The 22,965-nt window shown below is 46.9% G+C and overlaps 2 protein-coding genes and 1 long non-coding RNA gene across 4 annotated transcripts; 2 read left to right on the forward strand and 1 right to left on the reverse strand.

The window, feature by feature from the left end:
* Positions 1-366: 366 nt before the first annotated feature.
* ILF2 (interleukin enhancer binding factor 2) lies at positions 367-7,119 on the forward strand. Of its 2 annotated transcripts, XM_082435942.1 has the most exons (14): positions 367-491; positions 1,213-1,272; positions 1,489-1,531; positions 1,976-2,080; positions 2,451-2,528; positions 2,864-2,966; positions 3,542-3,607; positions 4,075-4,191; positions 4,679-4,757; positions 5,344-5,431; positions 5,875-5,936; positions 6,014-6,128; positions 6,349-6,439; positions 6,589-7,119. In XM_082435942.1, exons 1-14 carry the CDS (start codon positions 487-489, stop codon positions 6,747-6,749), a joined length of 1,173 nt encoding a protein of 390 aa, XP_082292068.1. In that variant the 5' UTR covers positions 367-486; the 3' UTR covers positions 6,750-7,119. The 2 variants fall into 2 exon arrangements, with proteins under 2 accessions (XP_082292068.1, XP_082292069.1); XM_082435943.1 differs by lacking the exon at positions 1,976-2,080.
* Positions 7,120-7,302: 183 nt separating this feature from the next.
* SNAPIN (SNAP associated protein) lies at positions 7,303-9,142 on the reverse strand. Its single transcript, XM_082436264.1, has 4 exons — positions 8,928-9,142; positions 8,616-8,662; positions 8,252-8,370; positions 7,303-7,918 (listed from the first exon to the last, which is right to left on the reverse strand). The coding sequence occupies exons 1-4, from the start codon at positions 9,068-9,070 to the stop codon at positions 7,817-7,819; spliced, it is 411 nt and encodes a 136-aa protein (XP_082292390.1). The 5' UTR covers positions 9,071-9,142; the 3' UTR covers positions 7,303-7,816.
* Positions 9,143-15,186: 6,044 nt separating this feature from the next.
* On the forward strand, positions 15,187-20,559 carry LOC309648209. Its single transcript, XR_014256529.1, has 2 exons — positions 15,187-16,720; positions 17,036-20,559. It is a non-coding gene; the product is annotated as an uncharacterized lncRNA (long non-coding RNA).
* Positions 20,560-22,965: the final 2,406 nt, after the last annotated feature.

The raw sequence follows: 22,965 nt of genomic DNA on the forward strand, positions 1-22,965 counted from the left end.
AGCCTGCATTTTTGAGAGAGGAAAAAGTAGGAGTATGGCGGTTACATTTATTGAAGAAATTTAAACTCCTAGGGAGAAAAAAAAATAGCAGAGGATGGTTTCGATCCATCGACCTCTGGGTTATGGGCCCAGCACGCTTCCGCTGCGCCACTCTGCTGCTTCGGAAAATGGTTTTCCATGAAGTGTACAGAAAGTTCTCCGAATGCTACCCATCCTGATTTCTTTACACAGCGCCCCCTAGCGTCTGCAAAAGTCATTACTGTCAAGTCCGTTCTTATTGGCTAGTTCCTGACACAGTAGGCGCTTTTCATTGGTTCATAAACCGGTTTCCCAAAGTAAACCAATAGGCACAAGCGGCGGAGTACGGCGGGAGCCAATCGCGCCGGAGTTTGTTGGGACACGCCGGCGGGCTGCCTCTCCAGTTGTCTGCCCCTCGGAGGAAAGGGGCGGTTGGTGTGGCTTCCATTGTTCGGGCTCTAGGACGCCATGAGGTAACGGCTATGGGGTGCTCTAGAGAGGTTTCGGGTATTCGACCGAAAACTGTGGGAAGTTGGGCTGAAAGGAGTCGGAGGACTTGAAAGGGCCGTGTTTCTAGGGGCTGCACGGAAACCTGAGAGCTCCTGGGCTGGGAGAGTGGCGGAGGTCGGGGGCCGAGGAGGCGGGGAAACTCGGGCCGGGGATGGGGGTGGGGCCCAGGAGTGGGTAGGCAGGCTCGACACTTCGGTCTCTGGGGTGTTCAGATGAGGGGGTGTCCTCAGGTCTCAGGAGGAGCACTCCCCCCCACCCCGCCATCTAGACTGAGAAGGCTGGAACGTGCCTCATGCATCCTCAGTGCCAAGTGCTTGACATATCGGATATGCCTGATGCTTTTACCACATGAACGAATAAATGAGCAGTTACGTTAGTCTCTGAAGTCTTAGGGTTGGAGTGTCTCAGCAATTATGGGGCATTTCTTGTAGGGTTCACTGAGCCCCATCAGTATTTAATGTGAGGTTTGATGTGATTAATTTATCCAGAAGGCGGAGGTCATGGGGGGTGAGGCTGGGCACTTGGAATTGGGGGGGAGAAGTGTAAGTGGGAATGGGATCGCTTGGCTTCCAAAGGGAAGTGCAGAGCGATGGAGGTAGGCTAACTCGAAATCCTGTGGCCGGTATGGTGGAGATTGCTTCAACGAGGTCAAAACAAAGTTAAAATCTATTCATGCATTTCTAGGGGTGACAGAGGCCGCGGTCGTGGCGGGCGCTTTGGTTCCAGAGGAGGCCCAGGAGGAGGGTGAGTGCCAGTTTTTAGCATCTCTGCAGCCGTTAGTTTCCATTTCAGTCATCTAAATAGGAGTTTGGAGTGGACTAATCTTACCTGCCTTTGTGAGATCCAGCTGTGGGTTAGAAGCATTCTTTGCATGCTCTCCTGGTAGATGAGTTTGGCCCCATTATGCAAAGTCAGTTTGATTTCTGTGGTGAGTAATTTGAATTGTTTTCTGTATTTTAGGTTCAGGCCCTTTGTGCCACATATCCCATTTGATTTCTATTTGGTGAGTACCTTGGCCACTGTTCACTTGTAGTTGAGCCCAGCATCTCCCTATTAATGAAGTCAGGTGGTAGTTGGAGCAGAAAAAGGGATCTGTGAGTGGAGTTGGGGGTGGGTTTGAGTCAGCCGTGTGTTGCTTTACATACATAAACAGTGTAAGCGGGATGGGGAAGACAGTTCCTCGGCCACAGTGGGCAGTAACATGGTTATAATCTTTGTTCTGAACAGTCAGTGGTATCTCTGGCTTACCTGTTAGTGTAACGGCAGTAAGAGCTTAAATTATGGCTATTCCCTCCAGCTTCTACCCTTGTTTGAACATCTTAAGGAGTAAAAATAAGTGCTGTAGAATTTTCTGTTTTCAATTTTTTTGTGTTGTGGCAACAGAAAGAAAATCTCTATTGTATATTATTTTTGGTAAGTAGTATGTAGCTGTTTATTTCTGGTTTAGTGTGAAATGGCCTTTCCCCGGGTCAAGCCAGCGCCTGATGAAACTTCCTTCAGTGAGGCCTTGCTGAAGAGGAATCAGGACCTTGCTCCTAACTCTGCTGAACAGGTATATTTTGGCTTCCCTCCTGAGATTCCTCAAAGGAAGCTAAAGAAGTAAATAACTACTGATGAGGTTACAGTTATCAGAGCCTAAACTCCACAGAAAGTTTATTCGTTCTCCTTATTTCTCTTTGTGGGTAGAGGGAGAGCGCCAGGTGAATATATAAACAAATTACATGTGCATTCATATTTTTACTGGGGAATCTATCTTTGGGATCAAAAAGTATTCAAGGCTGGAAGGGTCAGGATGTTCTCAGAGCCCGTGCAGGTATTGCTTCATCTCCTATTGAAGGGATTAGGGGGAAATAGTCAAGCTTGATGAGAAGTCGCTTACAGTGTTTCACCTGAGGATATTTTTGTTTCCTGCTGTCTTTCAGGCCTCTATCCTTTCTCTGGTGACAAAAATTAACAATGTGATTGACAATTTGATTGTGGCTCCAGGGACATTTGAAGTGGTGAGTTTTTGATGACTTAGTCCTAGGAAAGGGGAGCCTTGTGGAACTTTCCTTGGCTCCTGTCTCTTAATTCTTCAGGTGCCTATTCAAAGCCACTCTTAAAATAGGAAAGTACAGTGGAATTCCTTTGTAGTGCTGATCTTGGGGACCAGACTTATATCGTTACTGTCAGCTAACCAAGATGAACCAGGCTTTTCACGTGCTTATTTTGGGATATGATTTGAACTGTGCTACTTCCAAATCCGGGTAATAAGCTGTGTTGTAACTGAGTTCTGAGGGGAACTAGGCAGTGTTCTCACTTCTGAGTTTTCTTTTTGAAATCCCTTTTCCAACAGCAAATTGAAGAAGTCCGACAAGTCGGATCGTATAAAAAGGGAACGATGACTACAGGACACAATGTGGCTGACCTGGTGGTGATCCTAAAGATTTTGCCAACATGTGAGTGTGCCTCTCTCTGGCCTTAGGAGCAGAACATAGCAGTTGGATTTGAGGCATAGGAATCTTTAAAGCCCAAATTTCTTGAGAGAAAGGCTGTTTGGAAGACAAATGGGAAATTTAGTTTTTTAATGTGTGTTGTATGTGAAAGAATATGGCCAGTTACTATAGGACAGTGTTTCTCAACGGGGGGTGATTTTGCTCCCTAGGGGATATTTGGCAGTGTCTGGAGATGTCCTGGGGCTAACGTTTTTGGGTAGAAGCCAGGGTTGCTGCTAAGCATTCTACAGTACACAAGACAGACCCTACCTCCCAACCCCAAACAAAGAATTATCCAGGCCAATATGGCATTAGTCCCACTGACAAGAAACCCTGCTGTGGAAAAAGGTGTGTGTATATAGGAGGAGGTGTCCTGTTCCCTGAGCCTTCCGATTTCTCTGTCCAGGTGTTAGCTTCCCCTTGTAAAAGTGTTCATTCAGCTGCTTGTCCTTGCTCCAGCAGAAATCAGAGTACAGAGATGTACAGAAAATCTACATAAATAATTGTAATCTTCATTATCTCCTGTTGTCTCAATCTAGTGGAAGCCGTTGCTGCACTAGGGAACAAGGTCGTGGAGAGCCTAAGGGCACAGGATCCTTCTGAAGGTTTGAGTTTGTTGCTGAACATGTAATTTAGTGGTCACAGGAGCCAGGTCTATGATTATAAGTTCATTTTAACAAAGTCAGGTCAGGCTAGAAGGAAGAGCTAATGTAGAGTTTTAGGTTGGGGAAGTTTTGGGCAGAGTTCGCCAGCGTTCAAAATCCAGTTGATGTCCCTTACTTTTAAACTGTGTATTCTCAGTTCTGATTCTGGATTGTTGCTGTTTTTAAAAATCTATCTACGGGACTTCCCTGGTGGTCTAGTGGTTAAGACACCGAGCTCCCAATGCAAGGGGAATGGGTTCCATCCTTGGTTGGGGAACTAAGATCCCACATGCCGCACGGTGCGGCCAAAAAGATAAATAAGTAAATAAATAAAAAAAACCCTATCTGTTCCCCCACCCTCATCCTGGATTTACCTTTGGTCATCTAATGGAGATATGAGTTACAGCTTTTGATTTTTCTGTTTGCAGTTTTGACCATGCTGACCAATGAAACTGGCTTTGAAATCAGTTCTTCTGATGCTACAGTGAAGATTCTCATTACAACAGTGCCACCCAATCTCCGAAAACTGGACCCAGAACTCCACTGTTAGTTCTTTTATTCCGTTGCTGTTAAATTTGGAGAAATTCAAAATATGGTATAAAGTGCTATTGAGTTTACTTAGGTCCCAAAAGGTCACATGTGGAATAGCAACAAACTAAGTTTACCCCCAAACTTTGCTGTCTTTCTCTGTAATTTGGAAACAGTTTTACCAGCTTCCTAGTGAAATTGTCAGAGCCAGCATGGCCAAGAAAGCAGTTTGAGGATTTAAGAAAAAGGACTGAGGAAATATTTATGGAGGGGGGTAGGCTTTCGGAGAAAATTGGGGCTCTTGCATCTTCCAGATTTGGTTTGGGGGAGGAATAGTGATTTTTGGACAGATGACTTGCTGATCTGGGGAACACGGGGGTGGTTTAAGGAATTACTATGTTATCCTGTCCTCCTTCCACGTTCTTGGACTATGGCAGTGGGATTGAATTGCTTGCTCAATAATGGGAATGTTTCATCTTGGTGGACGTCATGCTTGTCTTCTAGTGGATATCAAGGTGTTGCAGAGTGCCTTAGCAGCCATCCGACATGCCCGCTGGTTTGAGGAAAATGCTTCTCAGTCCACGTGAGTCCCTCCCTGTTTGAGTGAAGATATATCCTGATCCTTCTAACTACATTGAACAGCAGGATACCACCCCCCCAACACCACCACCAATACTTCCTCTCACAGAACATTTTTGGCTGTGATCTTCTGTCTGGATTTTGATTTTTATCTTAAGTAAGCAAACTTAGGTTGAGGGAAAGAAGGGAATGTATAGATCTGGAAATAGCTTCATCTCTGTACCTTAGGTGTGGAAGTAAATAATCTTATTACTTTATTTTTTTTTTTAGCTATAGTTGATGTACAGTATTGTTACAGGTATACGACATAGTAATTCACAATTTTTAAAGGTTATACTCCATCTATAGTTATTATAAAATATTGGCTATATCCCCCATGTTGTACAGTATATCCTTGTAGCTTATTTTATACATAATAGTTTGTACCTCTTAATCCCCTATTCCTATTTTGCCCCTCCCCCCTTCCCTCTCCCCACTGGTAACCACTAGTTTGTTCTCTATATCTGTGAGTCTCTTTCCTTTTTGTTACATTCACTAGTTTGTTTCATGATCTGTTATTACTTTCAATCCTTGGTCCCTCTTACCTTCAGAGTTAAAGTTCTCATCAGACTGCTGAAGGACCTGAGGATTCGTTTTCCTGGCTTTGAGCCCCTCACTCCCTGGATACTTGACCTACTTGTAAGTAATGAAGGGCAATTGGAATTCCTGATCCTCCCTATGTTACAGTAATTACTCTGAAACCTACCAGAATATGAAATTTGGTACAGATTAAAAAGAAATGGGGGGGAAGGGCGGAGAAGGGAAAGGGAAAAAAAAGAAATCTCATTAGTGGACAAGTACTCCAATAAAGATTCAATGTTTATTATTTATTTGGGCTTTTGGAGTATTCAGTTAAATGAGTAGTTATTACTGCACCTTTGTTTTTCTCATTACTGCTGTCATTTCATTAATGTGGTAATGGAGAGAAATTACTGAATGAGCAGTCATTTCAGAACTGCTTCTTAACGTTAAAATTTTAGCTAGACATTAACCAGTTTTCTTCATGATGGTTTAAAGTTTTAATTTGTTTGAAGATAAAATTGCCACTTTATGGCGCACCTGCCACATTCATTTTCTTCTAGGGGCACTATGCTGTGATGAACAACCCCACCAGACAGCCTTTGGCCCTAAATGTGGCATACAGGTATAGCATGCTGCTTTGGGTTTGGGGCTGGATGTAAGCTGTCTTGTGTGTTCTTCTAATACCTCTCCATGTTTCAGACGATGCTTGCAGATTCTGGCTGCAGGACTCTTCCTGCCAGGGTCAGTGGGTATCACTGACCCCTGTGAGAGTGGCAACTTCAGAGTACACACAGTCATGACTCTGGAACAGCAGGTATTGGGACAGCTCTGAAATGGTCTGCTGTGCCCCACTCTTGAATATCTGGTCAGAAGGCAAAGGGAATGTGGTTTTTAGTGGTCAGGGATTTGGGGGTTCTCACAGACTTTGGTCTTGAAATTAAAAGTTGTTTTTATCTCACTTTTCATGAGAATGTTAGTCAAATAAGGTATTTTGATTTTCATTGCTAATTTACCCTTACTTTGCTCTCCCTCAGGATATGGTCTGCTACACAGCTCAGACTCTGGTCCGAATCCTCTCACATGGTGGCTTTAGGAAGATCCTTGGCCAGGAGGGTGATGCCAGCTGTGAGTGACCACTGTGGGACAGGGGTTCTTTACGGTACTCTGTGATCTACAAAGAAACTCTACACTACTCATGTCTTACTGTTTCCACTGTGTGGGTCATGACTTGTATGTTGGGCTACTTGTCTGAAGTCACCTTTTTTCTCTTCTAGATCTTGCTTCTGAAATATCTACCTGGGATGGAGTGATAGTGACACCTTCAGAAAAGGCTTATGAGAAGCCACCAGAGAAGAAGGAAGGAGAGGAAGAGGAGGAGAATACAGAAGAGCCACCTCAAGGAGAGGAAGAGGAAAGCATGGAGACTCAGGAATGACCTCCCTGTCTCTTCACCCCCTTTCTTACCCAAGGAGAAGACTGGAGCCTAAGCTAACTGCTGCTGGGCTTTATGTGGTGGCATTTCTGAGGGATAGGGGAGACAGGAAGGAAGATTAAAAAGACACTATAGAAGGAATTGTCATTCCACTGCGTTCTGAAACTGGCTTAGTAGCCAGAAGTCTCCCATTTATGACCTATGCCATCCATCTATAGTGAAGCAGGATACCAACTTTTATTCCTAATACTCTAGAATCCCGAGCTCCTGGAAACCTCTCTCAACCAGTACTTCGCTGTTGAAATGTTGTGAACTGTTAGTGTTTGCAATGTTTTTTTTACTAAGAAAAAAGATTAAAGTACTTCCTAGTAGGGCTCTTGGTCTTGTTTTTCCTTGGCATCTGGCAAGCTGTTTTGCTTCCTTTTGCTTTCTGTACTCTTCATTGAAAATGATACTTGAGTCTTTTCATTGTGAACACTAGATCTCAATTTGAAGCTATATTTGAATTAATGCAGAAGACTCTTGGAACCTTTCCATATACCAGAGTAAACTGGAATACCATTTAAGCATTTATTGAATTAAATGGTTCTAGTAACACTGCTACAGTAGTCAAGCCAGTGCAGTCAACAAAAAAGGGTAGGTGGGTCATTCACCTTGACTTTGCCTGCCCTTTCTAGTGTAAACAAAGGAATATTGGAAGTCACACGTAGAGGACATTCTGCCCAGGTCCAACAACCTCGCATGTAAAAGAGGAAGCCCCTCCCTTGTTAATGCGGCTCGGAGATGGTAGAGGAGGTGGGCCTTGAGTATGGAGCTTAAAAAAAAAAAAAATGTAGAGGCCTCAGCTCATTCTTGGAAGCAAGAGCCATAGTAAATCCTTTGGGATCCTGAGTCCTGCTCTACACAGGTTTCTTTGGGCCCCACATAAATGGGTAAGACTGAAGTGCTTCAAACAAACCACAGGGCCGCCCTTTTGATGTCCCAACACCTACAGGGAGTCCTGGAGGAAACAGGCAGCCGGGGAATGGTATTTGTGCTATTCTGTGGCCATGGGCCCATCTTCTGGCCTGTTACTTGCTTGGGGAACCAGGGGGGTAAACTCCTGAATCCAGCATTGCCCTCCTTCGGGCTGTTTCCTTGGCAACACTGTGGTTTAGCCGCCTCAGCCGTTCCTACAAAACAAGATTTGGAATCAAATTAACTGCCCTGTGAAAGGATTTAGAGCTTGCTGTCAACTAGGCTGGAAAATGTCTTAGGCTTGCTTCATCTCAACGTTAAGTCTTCTAAGGTATGTAAGAACATAAATGAGAGCAACTGGGGGTTAAGAATAAGAACAGTAAGTTCTATTCTGGCTGGCATTAGTTGACAACTCCCTTTCCCCAAAAAGACTAAAAATTACGGTGACTTTCATTGTGTTGGGGACTTCATGACACCCCTTGAAAATCGGAGAATACCTTAAGGACTTAGAAGAACAAAGAGTTACTGTTGGTAGGAAATTCCTTTACCTGGGCATTCTGTAGGATGTTATTAACCAAGACGACTCGTCGCCGGGCATTAAGGAGCTTCTTCACATAGGGGTCGAGATCCAGGGCCACTTTCTGATCCTCATTGATACGGCACAGTTCTGGGAAATGGAAGGAAGATGCAACTAAACACCTAATGGCCTTCTCATTCTTGGAACAAGTAAGTTAGTAAATGCTATGGAAAGCACTCTTATTCCACATGGGCACAGTCACTAGAAACTTAAGAAAAGAAGAGTCCATCGGCAGCCCTGGAAGCAAATGACAGAAGCCCAGCCCCAGAGGTTGGCAAAACATAAGGTCCTGTAGTGACTTGTAGGATCCCGGGTATACGGGGATGCTTACTCACCGGTAGCTAGGTTGTCAATTTGTTCCCGGAGCTCTACTTGGCTCTCTCTGCAAAGAGGTACAAGGCCTACACGGTCAGACAGTTAATGGAACTCAAAAACCTACTCCCCTATGTGTTTCCTAAGTGCTCAGAAAAGCCAGCCTCTGCCCCCACCGGCAGGCCCTCCGACGGTCTGCCCCGCCTCCAATCAGTTTCCCCAAATTCTTAGTCCCATCGGAAAGCCGAACTCGTCTTGTCTCCGCCCTTTCTTGGCCCCGCCCCTACAAAACCAAATCGAGGAGAGGCCCCGCCCCAACCTTCCCTCTAGGGCACCTGACGGCGTGGACGTGAGAGTCAAGCTGCTGCACAGCCGGTCGCAGGAACTCGAGGAGCCCCTCGGCGAAGAGGTCGCGGCCTGCGGGCCCCGCCACGGGGGTTCCTGCCCCGGACACAGCGGCGGAACCAGCTCCCGCCATCACGAACTGCCCTTACGGCCGGAACCTGCCGCGAGGGCCGCCGGGAACTGAAACCCCGCCGAAGTGCGCCGCCAGGGGGCGCCCGGGGAGTGCCAGCTCTGACCCCGGCCTGGGATTTCTGGGAAACGCAGTCTCTGGAGCCAGCAGGGCGGGGCGAAGGGCCGGGCCCTGGAGCTACCGGGAGTTGTAGTTCTTTGTAGGCCATGAAGTGGCGGGTTTTGAAAGTCTCCGGACTTTAAGAGCTAGAAGGAACCATTTTGGGGATGCGTACGTTTTGTTTTCTCCAAAGGTGAAAAATAAATGCTTATGTCCCCAGTTGTCCATAGCTTTCCCATGTTAATTTTGTGGGAAAGCCAGATGATAGTCATAGTATAGTATATTTCTAAATTTAAGTGTATTTTTTAATGGCGCTAAAATATGTGCAAAACTGCATCTGAATACTGTTCAGCCTTAAGAAGGAATGAAATTCTGGTACATGCTATGCGTTAAACGTGACGACGTTATGCTAAGTGAAATAAGCCAGACACAGAAGGACAAATATTTAATGATTCTGCTTGTATGAGGTGCGTAGAGCAGTCAAATTCATGGACATAAAATGTAGTTTTATCTCCTGATCAGAACAGTGTTGCCAGCGGCTGGGGAGAAGGGGGAATGGGGGCTTGTTGCTTAATGGATACAGAGTTTCAGTATGGATGATTTAAAAGTTCTAGAGACTAGTAGTGGTGATAGTTACATAACGTGAGTTTACTTAATGCCACTGAACCGTACACTTAAAAATGGTTAAAGTGGTAAATTTTATGTTATATGGATTTTCCCACAGTAAAAAAAATTGTTTTTAACCAGCATGTTTCCATATTTTAATTTTATCTACCCTCAAAAAGTTTCCCTACTTTTATTTTGTTTTTCATGGCTTTCCAGAGAGTTTACATCTCTTGTTGAATTCTTAACAAGAGGCACAGCCCTCTGTCCTTTAAGCCCTAACGTGTTCCAGTGATTCACAATAAATGGGCACCAGAATGTTCAGCCTTGAGCTTTGATGAAATGAAGTTCTTATTTTAAGGCAAACAAGAAAAATTTAAACATGAAAATGTTCTCTGCTTGGGAATTCCCTGCTGGTTTAGTAAAAAAAAAAAAAAAAAAGTTCTCCCTGTTTGGGCCTCTTTTCTTCCCTCTAGTGTGCAGTGTGCGTCTGCATTATGCATTAACCAGATCTCTCCAATGTCAGAAATACCAGCTCAACCATAAAGATAAATTTTTCTTCTTCTGAGGCCAACCATGTAACTCCTTAGAAGATAACATTCCTTTCTCAATCCTGTAAGACGTCAGGATGACCCACCACTCACCTTGTACGTGCAGATATCTTTGGTAAACTTTATGTACAATACCAATATATCATTGCCCTTAATGACAGTGATTGCTTGCAGAACAGACTAGGTCAGATGACCTGGGGAGATACCTAATGGAATTTCTTAGCTTAAATGTTTACTTATTACCTCATTAATGTTACTAACTATGTTACTTGTATTCTGCCTATTTTACAAGATTATTGTTTCTTGCATTACCAAATGTGTGACTGAGCCTCCAATAAAAATAATGATGACTAGGCAACTTGAAACTATTGACCAAATATATAGTTCTATAAGATCAATGATTGTAATAGCGTAACTCTAGATATAGGAAGAAACAACAAGAGCGAATCATTATCCAGACCGTAAGAGACAAGTAAGACAGACAGTCCAGAGGCTTTTGGTTACTGTTAACAGGGCCTAGTCCAGTAATAACACATTGGCCTATCAATGAAATCCTTGCCTGACCTGGGAATGAGCATTCCTAGCACCATGAAACAAGCTGGCCATGAAATGCCTCCCAAACCTTGGTTGAAATAAAGACTGAAAGGTAGAGGATTGTAAAATAAAGAATGTTGCCCACTAGCCAGTTCTATAAGAATCAAGTCATTAGCCACTGCGGTCAATGACCTACAGTACACCCTGAAAGGAATTTAGGATCAGGATGAGGCACTTCATGCTCTGGGAAAACTGGCAGAACTGGCCCTCAGTTATGTGTTTTCAGGAGAAAATTTTATGATCTCTGTTTCTTGCATCTTCCCATTCTTAGAAAAGCACTAAACCATTAACTAAGCTCTCTATTTCTGGAGAATAGCAGTCACCGTCTACCAAGACGTGAGCTTGATTGCACATACCCCTTCGTCAAAATCACGTTAAGTCCTAGCCTCCCACCTTAGCTCTTTGGAACAGTCCTCAGAGTTTCTGAAAGACTGTCTTCAGCTTATAATGCTCAGGTTGGAGACTTCCCTGGTGGTCCAGTGGTTAAGACTCCACGGTCCCAATGCAGGGGGCCTGGGTTCAATCCCTGGTCAGGTAACTAGATGCCACATACCGCAACTAAAAGCCTGTGTGCTGCAGCGAAGACCCAGTGCAGCCAAATAAATAAATAAATAAATGTTAAAAAATATATATATATACATATCTTCAGGTTGGTTTGAATAAAATTTTCCATTTTATTTCTTTTTTCCATTTCCATTTCTTAGATTGACTATTGATAAATTTTTTTCATTGACAGTTTCGTCCTCAGGAATAAAGGTGTTTAAATCACTGTGGGAGAGTGGTGGTCAGCAGCTGCAAACCTGAGACCCCAACTATGGCAACTTTTAAAGCCTTGTACAGTTTTTGTTGTTTACTGTGTTTGTTTCCCTCTATCTTTCCCTCTAGTGATTAGAGGTAAAACTCTCAGGAGAGGCTGGGGGCTTATTTGGGGAGTAAGTGGCAAGGAAGCGGGGTAGCTAGGGCAACAGCAGCCTGCTTCATAATCAGGCTTTCAGAAGAGGAAGCCCGGGACAAAGCGGTGTGAATGTTGAAGAGGAAAGGAAAAAGGGCCAAGTCCTTGAGGCCTGTGCCAGGGACAGAGAACAGGGGCTGGCCTTGGCTGGAAAAGAGGTTTATGATCTGTGTCTAGACAGGAAGCCCCCAAGTTAGGCCACAGCCCTTTCAGGTAACTGTTCGAAGTAGGGTTGCCAGATTTAGAAAACAGAGCAAACAAAAAACTCTGGGATGCTAGGTAAATTTGAATTTCAGATAAACAACAAATAATTTTTTAGTATAAGTATATTATCTGGTAATCCTACTTCAAAGGCTGATTCTCTGAAGAAAATCACTCTGTGTTTTGTTTTTATGCTTTCCTTTTCACTCCTTATCACATTGACTTAGCTTTTTTTTTGAGTTAGCTCTTATATCTCAAGAGGGCATTGTATCAGCCTCCTGACTGATCTTCTTGCCTCTAGTCTCTGTACCCTCCAGGTCAGCCTGCACGCTAACGTATCAGTCAGATTACATGATAACCCTGCTCAGAGAAAATAAGTGCTGAAAGGGACTCTAGAATCCATCTTTTCTTGATTCCTTGGACACCTCGGTGAGGGAGACTGGGCAAGGCTCTTCCAGAAACCCTGAAGTTGGATAACAGGTTGAAAGCCAGTGCTGGTTCAATTATTCATTCTCTAAACACTTATCAAATTCCAGGCATCATGGCACAAGGTACTCAGTGCAAACTCCCCCTCCTCCCTGCTTGCGCCAGTATCACATAGCAGTAGTCCTCTGGTCCTTCACTTTTCCACAGAGGCTGAAGGAGATGTAAGTCATAAAAACTCCCCCTCTCTTCTGTCTCTGAGCTCCCCAACCCCTGTTTTTTTTTTTGGCTGCCCTGGGTCTTCCTTGCGATGTGCGGGCTTCTCTCTAGTTTCAGCGCAAGGGTTTCTCTAGTTGTGGCACACGGGTTCAGTAGTTGTGGCGCACAGGCTTCTCTCTAGTTGCAGTGCACGGGCTTAGTTGTCCCGCTGCATGTGGGATCTTTTAGTTCCCTGACCAGGAATCGAACCTGTGTCCCCTGCATTGGAAGGCGGATTCTTAACCACTGGACCACCAGGGAAGTCTACCCTCCCCCTTTTTTTTTGACTGGCAGATATTTTATTCCAGTAGTTTGAATACAGACTGTAGCTGCAGAGATATATTCACATACTTGCAATGAAAAGAAACCTTGACTCTGAGAGTCTTAAAAACTTTGAACCATCTGTGTAACACTGGTAAAAGTGCCTTCAAATCTGCGCAGGTTTTTATCTTGGGAGAAAAACCAAACAAGAAGATTTTCTTGCTCCACTGCAATTACTGTCCAAACTTTTAAGGAATCGCTTTTACAGTAGGCCCTCCGTATCCACGGGTTCCACATCTGCTGATTCAACCGACTCTAAGTGCTTAGGTTGACTTGCCCCCTCCTTGCTGGCTACCTGAAGGTGGGTCTGGGAGTATGTCCACGAGAAACCTCTGCATTGTGCTGTGCTGAGCGCTGCAGTGGCTCAGGCAACACAGCTGTTGTCAAACCCAAGTTTGTGTGCCTGATGCACAGTGAGGCCAAGCAAACTGAAACATCATTGTTTGGAGCGGCGAGAGGTTTATTGCAAGGGCCATGCAAGGAGAACAGGGTGGCTCATGCTCAGAAGACCCGAACTCCTCGAAGGGTCTCAGGGAAAAGTTTTTAAGGGAAAGGTGAGGGAGGGGAGTCACAGGGTATGTGATCAGAATGTGCACAACTCTCTGATTGGTTGATGGTGAGGTAATAGTGTGGTGTCACAGGGGTTAACATTATCAATCCTCAGGCTCCAGCTGGTCTGGGGACTGCAAGCTCATGGTCATCAAGTATTTAACTTCTTCTATTTGGTGGGGGTTTTAGCATCTGTAAAACAGCTCAGGAAATGTGCATCAGATACTTTTATCTAGGTACTTCAGGGGGGAACTAAAGATTCTGTGACCAACATATGGCTGATTTACTGTATAAATTCTTACCAGTTCTCCTGGCCCAACTGCTATTTTTGTCCCTACATGTTCACATCCTTTCACTCATTAATTCTTTTTTTTTTTTAATGTTTAAAGTTGTACTGTTTATTTATTTATTTATCTTGGCCTTGCCACACGGCTTGTGGGATCTTAATTCCCCTACCAGGAATTGAACCCGTGCCTTCGGCAGTGAGAACAGAGTCCTAACCACTGGACCGCCAGGGAATTCCCTCACTCATTAATTCTTGAGCTAGGATTTTGTGACCCAGGGGAGGCCTGGGAGACTACAACTTTCATAAAGAAGAGGCAGGGGCTTCCCTGGTGGTGCAGTGGTTAAGACTCTGCCTGCGGGGCTTCCCTGGTGGCGCAGTGGTTAAGAATCTGCCTGCGGGGCTTCCCTGGTGGCGCAGTGGTTGAGAATCTGCCTGCTAATTCAGGGCACACGGGTTCGAGCCCTGATCTGGGAAGATCCCACATGCCGCGGAGCAACTGGGCCTGTGAGTCACAATTACTGAGCCTGCGTGTCTGGAGCCTGTTCTCCGCAACAAGAGAGGCCGCGATAGTGAGAGGCCCGCGCACCGCGATGAAAAGTGGCCCCCGCTTGCCGCAACTAGAGAAAGCCCTCGCACAGAAACGAAGACCCAACACAGTCATAAATAAATAAATAAACAAATAAAATTAAAAAAAAAAAAAAAAAAAAGAATCTGCCTGCGAAGGCAGGGGACGCGGGTTCGAGCCCTGGTCCGGGAAGATCCCACATGAGCCCGTGCACCACAGCTACTGAGCCTGTGCTCTAGAGCCCACAAGCCACAACTACTGAGCCTGCGTGCCACAACCACTGAAGTCCACGTGGCTAGTGCCCGCGTTCTGCAACAAGAGAAGCCACCGCAATGAGAAGCCCGTGCACCGCAACGAAGAGTAGCCCCCGCTCGCCGCAACTAGAGGAAGCCGGCATGCAGCATGAAGACCCAACCCAGCCAAAAATAAAATTGATTAAAAAAAAAAAAACTTAAAAAAAAAAAAAAAAGGAGACGAGGCAGGCAGAGGACGTGGGGGAGGGGTCTGTTGCGGGAAGGCGCACTGTGCCCTCTCCCTGGCAGGCTGGCAGCACCCCGACATCCCACGTGGCGCCCGAGTGTGGCAGGAGGGTGCTCAGGGCTGTCAGCGGGTCCTTCCTGTTTGGAGTGGGGCACAGAGTGGTGTCTGGTGGCAGCTTTAACTATGGGGGGACCCGAGAGTCAGACTTCTTCGGGCCTCTGTCAGGTCCAGGTAAGGGCTGGGTATTGCCTGGTCTACCCTGATTTCTGGGAGGTGAGAACTTTGTCTGGGGAGCCCTACAATGCTTCAATGGCAGAGCTGAAGGGGCGGCAGTAGGGGTGGGAGTGGGGAAGGGGTAGGCAGCCAGGAGGCCCGAGATTCCCGCTGTATTTTTTGGTTAATATTTATTTAATTTATTTGGTTGCACTGGGTCTTAGTTTCGGCAGGTGTGCTCCTTCGTTGTGGCTCACGGGCTCCTTAGTTGTGGCATGCAAACTCTTAGTTGCGGCATGCATGTGGGATCTAGTTCCCTAACCAGGGATTGAACACGTGTCCCCTGCATTGGGAGCGCAGAGTCTTAACCACTGTGCCACCAGGGAAGCCCCCTGCTGTTTTAACTGGTGCTTGGGATCCACCACCTCCACATCCTCCATCCTCAGACCAGGATCAGGTCAGACCCCAGGACTCCTGCTTATCCCAAAGGGGTCGGAGGGTGGAGGCTGAGGAGGACTGTTCCCCTCTTTTATCTTTCTTGTCTAGCTTGCCGTCGTCTCCTCTCTCTTCTCCATTTGCTGACCTGGTGTCCCCTCTGAAATGAAATTCCCTTAGAGGATGTGCTTTCACACACAAAATCCAAAGGGTAAATCTTCAGAACATTTTGGGGGAACTCATTTCACCCAACACTTCCAGATAAGCTTTTTCACTGTGTGTGTCTCTTATCCCCACGTCTTTCGGTTTCTTTGACCCAATGCCAACGTGTGTGTGGGTTTCCCCACACTTTCAACAAGCAATTCTCAGACACCAGCAGGGTGTCCGAGAATTTAACTCAATTCTGACACTACCCGAGGTTGCGTCAGATTCCAGTGTCGACTGAAAAAAAAAAAAGCACAACCTAAAAGTTGAGAATTATGTTTTATTTGGGGCATTACTGAGGACTTAAGCCTGAGGTACAGCTTCCTCAGATAGCTCTGAGGGACTGTTCTGAAGACGTAAGGGAGGAACCAGGCTATATAGGAGTTTCTGCAAAAACAAACAAACGAACAAACAAAAAACCCCTACTTAGTGGAACATCAAAAGATTATGGCTAATTAAAGAAACAGACATCTCAGGTTAATGAGTTTAGCGCTTTTCTATGTATGGGAAGATGAAGGAGTCTGGGCTTATTGAAATTATTCCTTTGATATACCCCTTAACTATCAAAGGATAGGGCCAGTATCCTGTTTTTCTCCATCCTGAATCCCCTCAGGGTGCACCCTCGCACAGCTGCAGTGGCTGAGGGCTTGATGGCCTCAACATCCTTTGTTTACTGAAAAGGCAGGACATTCTTTGTCCACAGCAGGTTAAAGATCTTCCTATGACTGCCACCAGTGCTCCTCCACACCCCCCACTCTTTCCACTTCAGACACCAGTCTCTATCACTAGCTCAGGTTGTTACACGTACTTTTGACAGACTGGATATAAGTCAGAGGTTCCCACGACCCCCTCCTAGTGTTACTGAACTCAGGTGCGGCCGCTTGCCGCTCCAAAGCCAATACCAGAGAGACAAGTGCTGGTAGGAATGGAAAGCTTGCTTTATTTATTTATTTATTTATTTTTGGCTGTGTTGGGTCTTTGTTTCTGTGCGAGGGTTTTCTCTAGTTGTGGCGAGCGGGGGCCACTCTTCATCGCGGTGCGCGGGCCTCTCACTATCTCGGCCTCTCTTGTTGCGGAGCACAGGCTCCAGACGCGCAGGCTCAGCAATTGTGGCTCACGGGCCTAGTCGCTCCGCGGCATGTGGGATATTCCCGCATGTGGGATCTTCCCAGATCAGGGCTCGAACCCGTGACCCCTGCATTAGCAGGCAGATTCTCAACCACTGCGCCACCAGGGAAGCCCGGAAAGCTTGCTTTATTCAGGAGGCCGGCAACCTGGGGAGATGGTGGACTCATGTCCAAAGATTAACTCCGAGGATTCTGCTTTGACCATGAAGTTTTTAAAGGGAGAATCATCTGGGGAGGGGTCCAGAGTCTTTGTTGTCTTCTGCTGTGTGCAGACTCTCTTCTGATTGGTTGGTGGTGAGGTGATAGCATGGTGCTCCAGGAGTCTTATGCTCAGCCTCAAGTCACCATCCTCCACCTGGATGGGAGCCTTGTTCCAGCAGAAGAACTCAAAGGTATTTTGTTATGTATATCCCTTGAGGAGGAACCAGAACCCTGCCCTATGGCTGCACTATTGTTTTTTGACTGCTTCTTCTTCATTTCTGCATTCCCGCCCTTCCTTGATAAGCAACTGTTTGAATCTACATTTTGGAACTCAGGGAAGGTCAAGGAGGCTCAGTAAGCTCTCAGTCCTTTTGTTAGGGGAAAGACTGACTGAAACCACCCGCCCTGGCCAGGCACCGTAGTAACCACTTGCATGAATTATCTTAAACAGGAGGTCCTGCTAAGGAATGCGGAACTAACAAGCTACCCACCAACCGGAAGAATTCAGGAAAGGTCAAAAGGAGAGAGGAGATACCAGTCCATATGTCCTACCAACCTCCCAGAATCCTCCTCGCTGGAATCCATCTTGGCTGAGAGATACGCGCCTCACCAGGAAGGACCCTGAGTCAGAATGATTGGCCGGAGACAACGCGGAAACTAACTCCATTACCATAAAACCTGAGACTGCGAGCCACGAGGCAGAGCAGTTCTCCTGGTTTCCCTTACCCTGCTGCTCTCTGCCCAGGCGCCCTTTCCCAATAAAGTCTCTTGCTTTGTCAGCACCTGTGTCTCCTTGGACAATTCATTTCTCAGTGTAAGACAAGAGCCCACTCTCGGGCCCTGAAAGAGGTCCCCCTTCCTGCAACACTTTTGGGTTTTTGTGAGGTCTTCATTACATAGGCATGCATCATTGGCCATCGATTGAACTCAACCTCCAGCCCCTCTCCCCTCCATGGAGATTGGGGGGTGGGATTGAAAATTCCATCCCTCTAATCACAAGGTTGGTTCTGGCAATCAGCCCCCATCCTTTGGTGAGGTCCAAACCACCTCATTAACATAACTCTATCTCCAGCCTCCCTGCCCTCCCCAGAGGTCTGGGGGTGGGACTGGAATTTCCAACCCTCTAATCACTTGATTGATTCCCCTGGCAACTATCCCCCTCCCCCCTTAGGTTACCTGGAGCTTTTCAAAAGTCACCTTATTAACATAACAAAAGACACCTTTATTGCTCTTATCACAGGAAATTCTAAGGGTTTTAGGAATTCTGTGCCAGGAACTGGGGCTGACGACCAAATATATATTTCTTTTTTTTTTTTTTTAATTTTTATTTATTTATTTTTGGCTATGCTGGGTCTTTGTTGCTGCACGTGGGCTTTCTCTAGTCGCAGCGAGCGGGGGCTACTCTTTGTTGTGGTGTGCGGGTGGTGGCTTCTCTTGTTGTGGAGCACGGGCTCTAGGCACGTGGGCTTCAGTAGTTGTGGCTCGCGGGCTCTAGAGCGCAGGCTCAGTAGTTGTGGCGCACGGGCTTAGTTGCTCTGCGGCATGTGGGGTCTTCCCGGACCAGGGATCGAACCTTATGTCCCCTGCAATGGCAGGCAGATTCTTATCCACTGCGCCACCAGGGAAGCCCCAAATATATATTTCTTATACCTCATAATATCACACCAAAGATGTGTTTAAATCTTAAATTGATAATCACCTTACACTAAAGGGTAAAGAAATTAAATAAGTCAAGCCTAAATGGAGAATTAAGAGAATCCTTTAAAGAGGGCTCATGGAGCCATAGCTGCCCCAGGTCTACTGGCCTGCCTGCCCTACACAGTAAGAGGCCCTTGTCTGGGGATTAGTGGTGGTAGACTGCTGTCACCTTCACCTCAGTCTCCACTCTCGGGGGTCATCCTGCCTGGCCAAGTCACTAGAATGGGTGTGGTAAGGTCAGAGAGCCCACCCAGGCAGGAGAATAGGGCAGCCAGAGGTCACCTGCAACACCTCTCCCACTTGCGCTACTGAAACAGATAGGTGGTGTTTCCGGGGGCTCTGAAGAGCTCTGGTCCTTTATGTCTCAATGCAGAAAGAATTCAGTGAGGGGCAAAGTGATAAGAAGTGATTTATTAGAATAGGATGCTTGTGAGGCTAACAAGCAGGCAGGCGAGCGTTGTGCTCCCCCGAGTACTTAGTGGGTTACATTTTTCTAATCAAAGGAAGAGAGGGGAGGGGGAGAAGACCTTCTTTGTCTTTCTTGAGTAGGTGTCACGCTTCCATCATCAGCTCCTCCTCCAGTTTGGGCAGGGGAGTTTTGTCCCTACATGGTCAGGCCAGGACTGTCATGGCACTTTGGAAAAATTATTTCAGGTCTCAGTACAATGAGGGTCTTTCACCTTTCCATAATGATTGTTTTTTTGTGTGCAAAGAGCATGTCCTAGGGGCCAAAGAACATGTCTTGTGGGTCATTAACTTACTGAGCTCACTGGGAAGGATGTGGTCTCATGTCACCATTGTTTAATTGTTTTGGGGCATGTCTCATTCTTCTGTTGTATGCTTTTGTTGCTAATCAAGTTAGCTTGGTTTTGTTGTTAAGTGAGCCAATCTGGCTTTGATGCTAAACGACTTGCTCTGCTTTATGAGTCAAGCAAGCCCACATTGTTGCAGGATTTTCCCATTAATTTCTTGAGTGATCATTAATCTTACTGTGGTCTCCCAAAGCCCCCCTGAAGTTTTCTCTCTATCTACAATCCCCTAATGGGGTTTCTGAGCTAACTGTTTGATTATCCTACTCTAACCCTAACACTACCAGCTAAAAGTTGGAGACAGAACATAAGCAGTCTGGAGATGTGATTTCCTGATAAGAGGCTGGAGGTGGTGCCTGGGGAAGTTTCAGGGTCAGAAACGAGATGATATGCCTGTGGACTTAAAAAATTATACACAACCTAAAAGTTGAGAGTTATGTTTTATTCAGCGGGAATTTTTAGGACTTCAAGCCCGGGAGGCAGCATCTCAAGTAACCCTGAGAGAACTGCTCAGAGGAGGCGAAGGGGGGAGCCAAGTTCTACAGATATTTTGCAACAAAGGGCAGGTAGCCGGGAACATCAAAAGATTATGGTTAAAGAAAACCAGATAGGGCTTCCCTGGTGGCGCAGTGGTTGAGAATCTGCCTGCCAATGCAGGGGACACGGGTTCGAGCCCTGATCTGGGAAGATCCCACATGCCGCGGAGCAACTGGGCCCATGAGCCACAACTACTGAGCCTGCGCATCTGGAGCCTGTGCTCCGCAACAAGAGAGGCCGCAACAGTGAGAGGCCTGCGCACCGCGATGAAGAGTGGCCCCTGCTCGCCGCAACTAGAGAAAGCCCTCGCACAGAAACGAAGACCCAACACAGCCAAAAAAAAAATAATAATAAAAAATAAATAAATAAATAAATTAAAAAAAAAAGAAAACCAGATATCCCAAGTTAAGGAGTTTAGTGCTTTTCTATGTATGGGAAGATGCAAGAGTTCTGGGCTCACTGAAATCATTCCTTTGATATGCACCTCAGCTATCTGGGGCCAGTACCCTGTATTTTCACATCCTGAGTTTCCTCCGTGCTCACCGTAGGGAGTGGCTGCAGGCTGATGGCTGCTAGATGGCAGGTATTCTTTCCTTCCCGAGTTCCCTCAAGGCTCACCAGCTCACACTGGAGGGCTGCAAGCTGATGACTGTGACATCCTTTGTTTACTGATATGGCAGGAAATATTCCATTTCTCATGCCTCCACTGTGACAACTGTGTCTATATGTGTGTTTGTGGGGAGGGAGAGAGCAGGAGGTTAGTCCTTAAAGGTGCCCGGAACCCAGGGAACTGGAGGCTTGGGCACCCTTGCCCTTCTCACATTGAAACCGAGTGGGGCCCTGTGGGGCTCCCAGCCATGGAGGCCCTTTCGTCCCCCATTTCTTGTAGGCAAGACTTCAGCCTCCATGACCTTCCCTGAGCTCCAGGTTTGAACAGTTGCTAATCAAGGGAGGGGTCGCCAAGAAACCACCTGAGGCAAGATTAAAGGGACCAGAGAAGCTCATCAAGATTAGGCGACCGACCACCTGAGAGGAGATTAAGGGAGTGCCAGTCCTGCTCACACCCTAATCTTGGCAGAGACCCCCCTCTGAACCATATAAGACCCTCATCAAATCCTCCTGGGTTGGGACACATAGTTTTGTGAGGCAGAAGTCCAGTGTGTCCCCTTTGCCTGGCAAAGTAGTAAAGCTGTCTTTTTTATTTCACCCAAAACTCTGTCTCCGAGATTGGATTTGGCACCGGTGTACAGAGAGGCTGAGCTTTTGGTAACAACATTGCCTGGAGAATCAGCGTGAGAGGTAGTGGGAGGGCTGGGGTTGCAGTGGGATGGACAGAACAGCCCACGGGAAGAGGAGAGGGGACACAGAGGCCAGGCCAGGCCGGGTCTCCTCCCAGGTCCCAGCCTCTCTGGGCCCCTTGCCTCCCTTCGAGGAGCCACCCCCTAGGCCTGTCCCATTTACAGTGCTGGTCTGGGTGCTGTTCACTGCTGGCGGGTGGGTATTAGCTGAAACTACCTGACAAGGCCGCAGGGGGCCTGGAGGAGGGGAGGAAAGTGCTGCCATTTGGACTTATGGGGGCTGGAGGCCTGTCCTCTGCCAGCCCCTCTTGCCTGGAAGCTTAGCTCTTTCCAGGGTATGAGGCCATAGTGAGTGGGTACCTGTGGTGGAGGCTGGGTTGGGTGGCAGATCAGGCATCATGGGGTCACCACACGGGGACACTAAGGAGACAAACAAGAGCAGGCCAGGGAGAGGCATATGCCATGTGCTTTCTCCACTGTGGTTGCTCAGGCCACCCCTGACTCCTGTCTCTCGTGCTGACAGGCATCCCAGATGTCAGATAGTTAGGAAACTGCTGAGGGTGTGGCCTGCCCAGGTTCAGGCCAGCTCTGTTTTGTTTTAGACTAACCTAATAGTTTCCCAGTCTCCATGGTCCTCCCTCTAGCCCGTTTTCACTTCCAGCCACCATTCTGTATAAATCATCCCATGGCACTCTCCTACTTAAAGTCCTCAATGACTCCCCACTACCCAGAGCATAAAGGCCAAGGTCTTTAGCAGACAATTAGGCTCCAGGCTACCCAATCTGATCAGTTGTGTCTCCCACCCTACTTTGAAGGACCACTGAACACACTTTCCCTGCACCTTTGTATTTGTTCCCTCTCCTTCGAATATTCTTCCCCCCTTCTCTGTTAAACTTTCCCTTGACTTTCATATTCTGGCTCATCAATCTCTTCTCTGTACTCCCAATGCCTTTCTAACAAACAATGCCTTGTTTGTGTCTGTTTGGCAAGCCCTTGGCAGATGGTGGCTGAATGAGTGAAAGGCTGACCCAGGAGCCAGGCTGACTCTCTTTGTCCCACTCTGCTCTACCCGGGACACTCACGAAGGATCGAGGATGGCAGAAGTGGGCGCAGGCCTCAAGGAGACTCTGGGAACTGCAGTGAGCAGTGAGTGGAGCTGGAGGGTCCATGACTGGTAGGGAAGTTCCTTTGCCCACTGTTGGGGAGGAATTCTTCAACTGGTAGGAGGGATATAGAGGAGGCAGAAAGGGAAGGGGCCTTAAGCTCCAGTGGTTGCCTCACTGCCCATCTTCACTGGGACCCACAAAGTAACCCCCCCCCCACTCCTCCCCAGGATGCCTCAGGGTCCCCTGACCACTAGATCTGTTTGACATTTTCGTAGTTAGTAAAGATCACACAGGTGCCAGAAACAGCAGCCCCAACCTGGTCTTAGTTCACTACCCTGCAAGTTGGGCCAGTGCAAGAGATGGGCATAGAGGACACGGGGCAGGTCTT

The sequence above is a fragment of the Balaenoptera physalus genome, assembly GCF_965194825.1.
Source record: "Balaenoptera physalus genome assembly, chromosome: 1".
Taxonomy (NCBI): domain Eukaryota; kingdom Metazoa; phylum Chordata; class Mammalia; order Artiodactyla; family Balaenopteridae; genus Balaenoptera; species Balaenoptera physalus.